The sequence below is a fragment of the Leopardus geoffroyi genome, chromosome E3 (genome assembly GCF_018350155.1).
Source record: "Leopardus geoffroyi isolate Oge1 chromosome E3, O.geoffroyi_Oge1_pat1.0, whole genome shotgun sequence".
In the NCBI taxonomy this organism is placed as follows: Eukaryota; Metazoa; Chordata; class Mammalia; order Carnivora; family Felidae; genus Leopardus; species Leopardus geoffroyi.
Window position 1 is genome coordinate 9,467,695 of NC_059340.1, and position 10,354 is coordinate 9,478,048.

The 10,354-nt window shown below is 49.7% G+C and overlaps 1 protein-coding gene across 1 annotated transcript; it reads left to right on the forward strand.

Annotated features, from left to right (window-relative positions):
* The first annotated feature begins 1,092 nt into the window (after positions 1–1,092).
* CCL24 (C-C motif chemokine ligand 24) lies at positions 1,093–3,489 on the forward strand. Its single transcript, XM_045460850.1, has 3 exons — positions 1,093–1,280; positions 1,481–1,598; positions 2,485–3,489. The coding sequence occupies exons 1-3, from the start codon at positions 1,208–1,210 to the stop codon at positions 2,651–2,653; spliced, it is 360 nt and encodes a 119-aa protein (XP_045316806.1). The 5' UTR covers positions 1,093–1,207; the 3' UTR covers positions 2,654–3,489.
* The last annotated feature ends 6,865 nt before the right edge of the window (positions 3,490–10,354 follow it).

A 10,354-nucleotide genomic window follows, 5' to 3' on the forward strand; every position in this document is an offset into this window, starting at 1 on the left:
GGAATGGGGGGCAGACTGAAGCGAGTGCCACACTTCCCTCTGTCCGACAAGGTCACTTCCATCTCTAAGAACAGAACTGCTCATCATGATCTACAAAGCTCCCCACCCATGGTTACCATTTTCTTCCATTCTCCATACCTCAGCCCAGCTGTCAATTCCAAGTGCATCCCCCACTTTCCTTCCAGCAGAACTGGCCATGGCCAGTTCCTTCTATGTTCCCTACCCCTTGTCTCAGATTGGGGTCCTCATAACAGACCCTAAAAGGAGGATTCATGGGCAAGTAATTCATTAGGCGAGGCTTCCAGGGGAAACCAACTCTGACCACATCTCACTTCTGGAATGCAGGGGGAAGCAGATCCGGAAGGGAAGGGGGTCAGCAGAGCCCTACCACACAGAGGGAAGCTGGCCTGACTCCGCCAGGACCTCAGGAAGTGGGGCAGGTCATGCCGCATCTGGAGTGTGTAACCCTCCAACAGATGTTGGTCAAGGTCTGCCCAGAGGATGTAACTTTCTGGGTCCTTCCCCCCTTCTTAGAGCCTGCCAGTGAGGTGGCTTTGGCAGCTTGGGCACTGGAAATGCAAGGCCACCCAAAGCCAGTGTGTATGAATGAGGTAAAGGACTCCAAGGGCACGTGGACAATGAGAGTATCTGCTCTGCCCAGGCCTACTTGGTCAGTACCTGTAACTGCGTATTGCACACACTTGCAAATGTCTCCCCACCGGACGCCTGGCACATAGCACATGCCGAATACAAGTTGGCAAACGAACGAATGAGTGAATGAGTGGGAGGAGATAGGATGGCTTTACCCATTTTCCATGGAAGAAACTAGGCTCAGAAAGGTGAGGGACTTCTCCAGGATCCCACAGGAATGAACAGCTAGCACCCCAAGGATCCTCATCAGCCTTCTAACTATGCCCCCAAAACTTCTGCACTCCGCTTAGATTGGGTGATCCTCTCCTCCCCCAGCCCTTTCTTAGAATACGCCAAATAACGCCTGACTCAGCTACACAAGAACTTCCCCTTGGCAGGATTCGTGGGCCTTGAGGACTTTCAGGGAAGCCTGGAAGGGGTGAGGGGAGGCTCTATCAGTGGGTGTTTCCTCCCAGCTGCTCTTATAAAAGGCAGAGGGAGGTCAAGGTGATCTGAAAGGAACGTGGCCCTCTCCTCCTGCACCCCAGCTTTAGGTCCTGAACTCCCTCTCCCACACATGGCAGGCCTTGCAACCATGGTGGCCAGCCTCCTGCTGCTGGCCCTGTGTGCCCACCGCATTGCCCCTGCAGGTAAGAGCTCCAGCCTCAGCCCGGGGCTGTCAGGCAGGACAGTGTGGCCGGGACAGCACAGTGGAGGGTGGAGGACTGACTGGGCTGGGTCTGGAGCGGAATGTTGAGGAGCGGTGGCCCCAGGGCCGGGAGGTGTTGGGCTCAGGCTCGGCAGCCCAGAGTCTCAGGCAGCCCGGGCTCTTCTCTCTCCCGTCCTCTAGGCTCTGTGACCATCCCCTCTTCCTGCTGTATGTCCTTCATTTCCAAGAAAGTTCCAGAGAGCCGAGTGGTTAGCTACCAGCTGTCCAGTGGGAGCCTCTGCCCCAAGGCAGGAGTGATGTAAGTAACCTCCTCTCCCAGACCCCTGGCGCGAGAGGGGCAGGGGAGATGACCGTCCATTCAGGGTCACTGGGGAGTAAAGTTGGGAGAGCCTGGCTCTCTGATCCTGGGGAAGCCACCTCACCTCCCTGAGCCTCAGCTTTCTCCCCCAAGAGATTAGGAAGAGGACTCTGAGACAACAATCATTTCTTGAGCACCAGATATGTATAAATATACACATATACTAGGCACTATTTGGGGGCATATCCCATTACCTTAACTAACCCCTGGAGGTTTTCTTCCTTTCTTGTCTTTCTTTCTTTCTTTCTTTCTTTCTTTCTTTCTTTCTTTCTTTCTTTCTTTCTTCCTTCCTTTCTTGTCTTTCTTTCTTTCTTTCTTTCTTTCTTTCTTTCTTTCCTTCTTTCTTTCTTTCAAGTTTATTTATTTACTTTGAGAGAGACAAAGAGAGAGTACAAGTGGGGGAGTGGCAGAGAGATGGGGACAGAGGATCATCCCTCTGTGGGGCTCAAACTCACGAACCGAGAGATCATGACCTGAGCCAAAGTCAGATGCTCAACCGACTGAGCCACCCAGGCGCCACTCCCTGGAGGTTTTCAGTGCATTTTCTCCTTTCCTCTCCTCCCTGTGGGTAGACATTGTGTCTCTCTCTTCAGATCCAACATTAACTAAAGGCAGGGCTGGGCCTCCCCCCATCTGCCAGGGAGCTTGAGAACAGGTGATGCAAAGAGACGCTGACACCCAGAGAGAAGACGCCGTGTCAGGAACTGCTAGGGGGGGCCCGGGCAGCAGCTTGCCCTCTGTGGGCCTCCACACCCACGTCCTCATCAAGTCAAGAGGTCCAAGGTCATGACCAGGTCTCAAGTGTGCCCTGTCACTCTTCCTGCAGCTTCACCACCCGGAAGGGCCAGAAGTTCTGTGGCGACCCTGAGCAGCTCTGGGTCCAGACATACATGAAGAACCTGGACGCCAAGCAGAAGAAGGCAGCCATGGGGCTCAGGGTGATGGGTGTCAAAGCCCTCCCGCAGAGGCCCCCTGCCAGTAGCACTGCCATCTAACCACCGCCCGGCCCTCAGCTTGGGGCCTGTGCCCCAGTGATGAGAGGGGGAGAGTTCATGCACCCTGGGCCCCCTGCCTTCCCTGAGCTGGCAGAGAAGGTTCTGGAAGGAAGATGGTGGCAGCCGTCCGCCCTCCTCCGGAGCTTATGCTGGCCCTTCCCTGCCTTCCAGGCACCCAGAGCCCAGGTGCATCGGGCCCCACCTGCAGACAGGCACTGCTTGTGTCTCAAAGCTTAGCCTAGAGCTGGCTTCTTGGGTCCTCGGGTCTTGCAGTGGGATCTGTCTGTCTGTCTGGGTACGGGTGACCTGTCAACAGCTGTGGCTCTTCATCGCTCTACAGAAGCCCTGAGCCTGCCCCACTTCCAGAATCCCGGGTGAATAAAAACCCAACAAAATCTAGGGCTCCTTTGCTGCGCGCGTTGCCAGATCCCCGGCCTCCCTCGCACACAGCTCATGGGATGTAATTAATGACGTTTTCAGGGACTCTTTGGTTTTTGTGATGAAATGGACCTGGAGGGTGAGGACGAGGGGCCAGCCTGGGTTGTTAAATTCCTTTGGGAAGAAAGAGTTTGGGGGAGGCGTTCCGCTTTATGGAATGGCTTGCCCTGTGCTTCCCTGGGGACAAAGAGTTCCCAGAGAAGTGTTCTTTCCCTACCTTTTCCCTACATTTCCCTACATTTTTGGAATGTGAGGATGGAGTCGGGGCTCTGGTAGGAGAAGGATTCCAGGGCCCCCCCCCCCATGTATGAGATATTGTGTGATTTGTATGTCAAAAGTGTAGACACAATTTCTCTTCTCAAATAACAATTCAAATAAAATGTGATTTCTCCTTCTCAGGTAATTGTGTCTTGCCTGCTCTCTTCCTGTGGGGACAGGGTTGGGGTCTGAACAATGGGTGTGTGTGCCCCAGAGATGGTCCGGAGTTGCCCATCGGAGGGGATAAAGGCAGCCTGAGCCCCGGGCATCCCAGGAGTGGTCTTAGCCTGTTCCTGGGAGTCCTGTCATGAACTTTGTAAAAACATTCACGCACAGCAGGATTCTATTAGATTTTTTAAAAATTTCAACAGAACACATTATTGCACAAGGAACTGTTGCTGGCATGACAAGGCTATAAAATGACAAAGAGGGGCTCCGGCTTCAGAGAATTAGGGAGAAAAATAACTCACACACACACACACACACACACACACACACTCACACTCACACACACTCACAAATCAAGAGCAGTGTGGGTTTAGTACCAATCCTACTTTGTAAGCTTCATGACCTTGAAACATGTCACGGTCTCTGTGCCTCAGTTTTCCTCAGCTGTAAAATGGGAATAATAAGCCCTTTTAAACCTTGGGTTTTCCCCAGAATCAGACCCTGAAACAAAGATCCAAGTGCAATGATTATGTATGGGAGGTACAGGGAGTAACCTCGAGAGAATGGGGAGGCAACACAAGACAACACAAGGCAAGGAAGGTGGCCAGGAACGGAGGGTCACCAGGCAGAGCTCAGTCAGAGCTGGGAAGTGGGTGAGACCCACCCCTCATCACAGCCCTGCTGCGTCAGTCATTGCAGCTGTGCGCAGGGGTGCTCTTTCTGCAGGTGGGAGTAGAGCAACCTCCCTCGGTTGCAAACAAGCCTTCGGGCGTGGAGACTCACAGAAGGTGTGAGAAGGCGGGAGGCATTCTGGGTGCAGCTGCTGTTGAGGTTCTTGCAAGTCGACCACAAAGCAGAATAAAGAGGAACACTAACAGCACAAACGAGGGACGTTACGGGTGTGCGTTGAGGGGATCCTGCAGACATCCTCAGCACGAGGTTGGCATCTGAATGTGACTGAGGTTTCCCTCGGCAAGAAGAGTGTTATTTCTGGGGATGGATGAAAGCTGGAGCATTCAGGGAAGGGAGACAGGAAGGCAAGGGACAGGGGCCAGACCATAGATGACAACAGAAGTCTGACCCACGGGCTATGCAGCAACTGGCCCGGAACCATCACAACTGGGTCAGAGACTGCCAGCTTCCTAGTCCCACCCCACCCCCCAGCTCTTTTCCAACTCAGGACCAGCCAGAGGGAGCCAGCTATATATTCCCAAGTCAATCACAGAAGCTGTTCGCTTCTCCAGGCCAACCACCTCCCACCGAAGCACCCCTGTGCCTCCCCATTTGTCCACTCTGAGCCCCCCCCCACCCCCACCCCCACCCCCCCCAGTTCCCTGGCCTGCCTTTGAGTCTCTGCAGACACCAGTGAGAGCGGCTGACTGTCTTGCTGTAGCAAGCTCTGAATGAATAACGTGTTTGTCTTCATCTGGGTGGTCTTTGTTAATTTCCACAAGGTAGGCGTGTAGTCTGGCCTCACTTCCCACATCTGTAAAATGGGCATAATAGAACTATCTATTTGATGAGTTGATTGTGAGGACTAAATAAGGCATTAATGCACGGAAGCACTTAGCTCAGTGCCTGGCACATAGTAGAGGCTCAATAAATGTTAGCTGAGGGCATGACCCAGCCCAGCTGGGAGGCGGAGAAGCTGAAGCTGGTCTTGCAGGCGCCAGGGCATCTGGCTGACAGTTTCTTTTCTTTAATTGAAACGTAAATGACATTCAACATCAGAGTGATATGATATGTTTCTACGCTTCGATATGGTCCCCACAGTAAGTGTAGTTACTATCTGTCACCATACAAGGTATGACAGTATTACTGGCTGTAGGGGCGCCCAGGTGGCTCAGCGTTTAAGCACCCGACTTCGACTCCCGTCACGATCTCGTACTTCATGGGTTTGAGCCCTGCGTAGGGCTCTGCACTGACAGTGAGGAGCCTGCTTCAGATTCTCTGTTCCCCTCTGTCTCTGCCCCTCCCCCCCTCAAAATAAATAAACATTCACAAAATGTATTATTGATTATATTCCCTGGGCTGTGTGTTACATCCTCAGGACTTATTTACTTTGTAACCGCAAGTTTGTACCTCTTAACCCCCTTCACCCCCGGCTGACACTTCTGTGTCCATTCCGGGCAGGCTCTGTGCCCCTGCTCCCTCCTGTCTCATTTCTCTGGTGGCCTTTAAATGTGTCTGGAGAAAGAAGGCACCGGTGGGGAGCATGGGAACTGTCCACCAGATGCCCTGCTCTGCCTTTGTCTGGCCTTGTTCTAGAATGTGAGCCTGGATGGCCGCTCTGCGTATGGTGAGGTGACACCCTCCTATCCTACTTCTGAACAGGCCACCAGCACAATGACACATGCACTGAGTCACCCACACTCTTTCTCAGGCTCCCTTGGGAAGGACGTATTCTGGAGATGGACGGCGTGCCAGGGGCTGGTCAGGGAGGGACTGGGTTCAGTTTGTGGCCATGTTAGGGCAAAGTTGACCTGTGTTTGGGAGAGCTCTCCACTTCCAGCAAAACCTGTCAATAAAAGCTCTCAGGGGCGCCTGGGTGGCTTAGTCAGTTAAGTGTCTGACTTCAGCTCAGGTCATGGTCTCATGGTTCACGGGTTCGAGCCCCGCATCGGGCTCTGTGCTGACAGCTCAGGGCCTGGAGCCTGCTTCTGATTCTATGTCTCCCTCTCTCTCTCTGCCCCTCCCCAGCTCGTGCTCTCTCTTTCTCTCAAAAATAAACAAACATTTAAAAAAAAATTTTTTAAGTGAATTAAAAGTTCTTTCATAAGCACGCAGCTGGTATGTCAAAAGGTATTATTGTACCTCAAGAGCGGAAGAGGAAGAGAGTACCTGAGGCCTTGAGGCCAAGTGAGAAAAAATGAAAGACACAGAACAGCCACTCACAATCCTGACTGGGCTTCAGAATCATCTGTGAAGCTTTAAATACATATTCCTGGGCCCTACCCCATATGCGGTGACTCAGACTCTGCCAGAATGAGACCCAGAAATCTGCAGTATTTTTTCTTCAATGTTTATTTATTTATTTTGAGAGAGAGAGAGAGAGAGAGAGAGAGAATCCCAAGCAGGTCTCATGCTGCCAGCCTAGAGCCCAACATGGGGCTCGATCCCAGAAACCATGAATTATGACCTGGGCTGAAATCAAGAGTCAGACGCTCAATTGACTGAGCCACCCAGGTGCTCCAAATCTGCAATCTTTTAAAAAGTTTCCCAGGGGCACCCGGGTGGCTCAGTCAGTTGGGCATCCGACTTCAGCTCAGGTCATGATCTCACGATCCGTGAGTTCGAGCCCTGTGTTGGGTTCTGTGCTGACAGCTCAGAGCCTGGAGCCTGCTTCGGATTCTGTGTCTCCCTCTCTTTATGCACTTCCCCTGCTCACACTCTGTCGCTCTCCCTCTCTCTGTCTCAAAAATAAACATTAAAAAAATTTTTTTTCAGTTGCCCAAATTGGTGCAGCCACGGTGGAAAACAGTATGAGGTACCTCAAAGAATAAAAATGGAACTATTAATTCAGCAATTCCACTCCTGGGTATTTCTCCAAAGGAAAGGAAAATACTAACTTTTTGTTTTCATTAACTCTCAAATAAACATTTTATTAGATTCGATCTCAAAATTTTAATATATATATATTATTTTATTATAATAAGAATAGAATGTCAACACAGGGCATAGATACTACATACACATATAGAAAATTAGTTGTTGATAGAAAATGTTTACATTGGAATAACAACCAAAACGAAAATTTCGTTTTGCCTGTTTTCCATTTATTAAAAAGGTCTTCATGTTGTGAAAATAGTTCCAACTTCTTTTCTAAACTTCTAGTCTAGCAATAAAATCAGTATATGTCTCCTATTGGCAAAAAATAAAATATTTGACACATCAGATAATATACAATGACTACAACAGTAATTTTACCATATAGGGATTTACCTCACTCTGAGGCACTTCATGCACGAAAACTATTCATTTGTTTCTTTTTTTTTAACTTTCTTTTTTCTTTTTTTAAAATTTACATCCAAATTAGTTAGCATCTAGTGCAACAATGATTTCAGGAGTAGATTCCTTAGTGTCCCTTCCCCATTTAGCCCATCCCCCCTCCCATAACCCCTCCAGCAGCCCTCTGTTTGTTCTCCACATTGAAGACTCTCTTCTGTTTTGTCCCCCTCCCTGTTTTTATATTATTTTTGTTTCCCTTCTCTTATGTTCATCTGTTTTGTCTCTTAAAGTCCTCATATGAGTGAAGTCATACAATTTTTGTCTTTCTCTGACTAATTTCACTTAGCATAATACCGTCCAGTTCCATCCACGTAGTTGCAAATGGCAAGATTTCATTCTTTTTGATTGCCCAGTAATACTCCATTGTATATATAGACCACATCTTCTTTATCCATTCATCCATCGATGGGCATTTGGGTTCTTTCCATACTTTGGCTATTGTCGATAGTGCTGCTATAAACATGGGGGTGCGTGTGTCCCTTCGAAACAGCACACCTGAATCCCGGGAATAAATGCCTAGCAGTGCAATTAATCTAGGGTAGTTCTATTTTTAGTTTTTCGAGGAACCTCCATACTGTTTTCCAGAGTGGCTGCACCAGCTTGCATTCCCAAGGAAAATACCAAACTGAAAAGATATGTGTGCCCTCATGTTCACTGCAGCATAATTTACAAAGTCCAAGATATGGAAGCAAACTGTCTATCGGCGGATGCATGGATAAGGAAAAGGTAATGTATATATATGCAGTGGAAAATAATTCAGCCATAAACAATCCTGCCATTAACAGGGGCGGACCTTGAGGGCATTATGCAAGGCGGAGTCAATTAAACAAGAAAAGCCAAATACTGTATGATCTCATTTATATGTGGAATCTTTTTTTTTTTTTTTTTTTTTTTTTATAAACGGACTCACAGATACAGAGAACAGAATGGTGGTTGCCAGAGGCGGGTGGGGTGTGAAATGAGCATAGCAGAGTCAAAAGGTACCAGCTCCGGGTAGGAGATGAGTAAGCCCTGGGGGTGTCCCATGTAGCACCGGAACTAGAGTTAACAATACCGTATTGTATATATGAAAGTCACTAAGGGAGTAGGTCTTAAAAGTTCTTCCTGCATGAAAAAATTGTAACTGTGTGTGGGGACAGATGTTAACTTATTGCGGTGACCATTTCACAATATATACGTGTCCGATCATTATGTTGTACCCCTGACACTAATACAATGTTCTATGGTCTCGGCTTCTTCTGCTTTCAGATGGCGGCTGCAGTGGTAAAATAAAGGTGGCGACATCATAAAGTCTCATATTTGTTCAAAGCCTTTGAACTTTTCAAGCTTCACCTTTTCCCTCTGTCTGCCCCCTGCCCCCCGCCCTGCCTGATTTTTCTTCTCTCCCCCAAAAGCCAGCCTACCTACTGGGCTCAGCAAGGCTCCATCTATCTGCTGAGAGGGCAGTGCTTCTGGACAGTCATGTGATGATGGCAGTCCCTGCTCGGCTGTCCCCCCGAGCAGGTCAGTTCTTCCAGAGAGACAGCTTCTCTTCTTCCCCATCCCCATTTCCATTTTGGAAGCAGACCTGCCTGGAGAGGCTCATCTGGCCGAGGGAGATGTTTTGCCATCAGAAGTACTTGAATCCTCTTTGAGATCTTGCAAATCTATTTGTTCTGCAGAATTCCACGGCCTTGTTTCTCTGGATTGAATCTCTGTTAAGAGTTATCTGGGGCGCCTGGGTGGCGCAGTCCGTTAAGCGTCCGACTTCAGCCAGGTCACGATCTCGCGGTCCGTGAGTTCAAGCCCCGCGTCGGGCTCTGGGCTGATGGCTCAGAGCCTGGAGCCTGTTTCCGATTCTGTGTCTCCCTCTCTCTCTGCCCCTCCCCCATTCATGCTCTGTCTCTCTCTGTCCCAAAAATAAATAAACGTTGGAAACATTAAAAAAAAAAAAAAAAAAAGAGTTATCTAACTTCCCAGAATTATAGTTCTGTCAGTTTCCAGAAAACACCTTCAGGACACTTAAAGATTTCTTCCCCCGAAGCTGTGGGGTGGACTCACAGGCCTCGAATGCTCGGCCCAAACCAGACAGCAAGAGGACCCCTTGAATGCTCAGCCCACCCACCACACTCCCAACTCCCTCTCTTCCTTGGCTCCCACCCAATCCCATCTGCGGTCATGCTGCTGCTCCTTGGTCACTTTCAAGTAGTCGCTTTTTGGCCTCTGCGTTTTCTGATTCCAGGAAAAGATACCCTGTTACTGGCTTTCCCTAGAAACGTCACCATCCTTCCGGCGTTCTAACTTCTGAGCAGTGACAAGCCCTATGGAACGGGCGCTTCTTGCCAGGACGCCGTGGGTAAGGCCCGGTCACAATAGTGCCGGGTGACGCTTTCCGGGGATTACCAGGAGAAACTTCTCATGGGACTCAGAATCGGGAAGAGCTGTATTCTCCCAAGCAACGAGCGGTTGGTTTTTATGTTCTGGACATTGTGAATGCTGGGACTGAGTTCACCTCCCTTTCTGTGTCAGCTCTTTGAAACTTTACCAGCTCTTGCAGCCCGCACAGGTGCAACACCTTATCTGTACCTGTCATTATTTGCCCTTTCCTTTGATATCCTCACTTAACTGCAGGTTAGTTTTGGATCCAGGACAGAACCCGGAGCAAGCTAACCTTGAGGCCCTTTCTCAGGGGAGGGGGGCAGGGGACAGGGGACGCTCAAGAGGCAGGAGAGGGCACACACTTGAGACACACCTGGCTTTGAACCTTGGCTCTGCTGCCTGAGAGCTGTGTGACCTTGAACAAATTCTCTCCCCTCTTGGAACCTCAGTTTCCTTGGCGGGAGATGGTTG

Excerpts from the sequence above, each read along its gene's own strand:
- CCL24 (XM_045460850.1), top strand. The coding sequence starts at position 1,208 with ATGGCAGGCCTTGCAACCATGGTGGCCAGCCTCCTGCTGCTGGCCCTG. Across the intron at positions 1,281-1,480 it reads CCACCGCATTGCCCCTGCAG|GCTCTGTGACCATCCCCTCT; the intron begins GTAAGAGCTCCA and ends CCCGTCCTCTAG. Across the intron at positions 1,599-2,484 it reads TGCCCCAAGGCAGGAGTGAT|CTTCACCACCCGGAAGGGCC; the intron begins GTAAGTAACCTC and ends CTCTTCCTGCAG.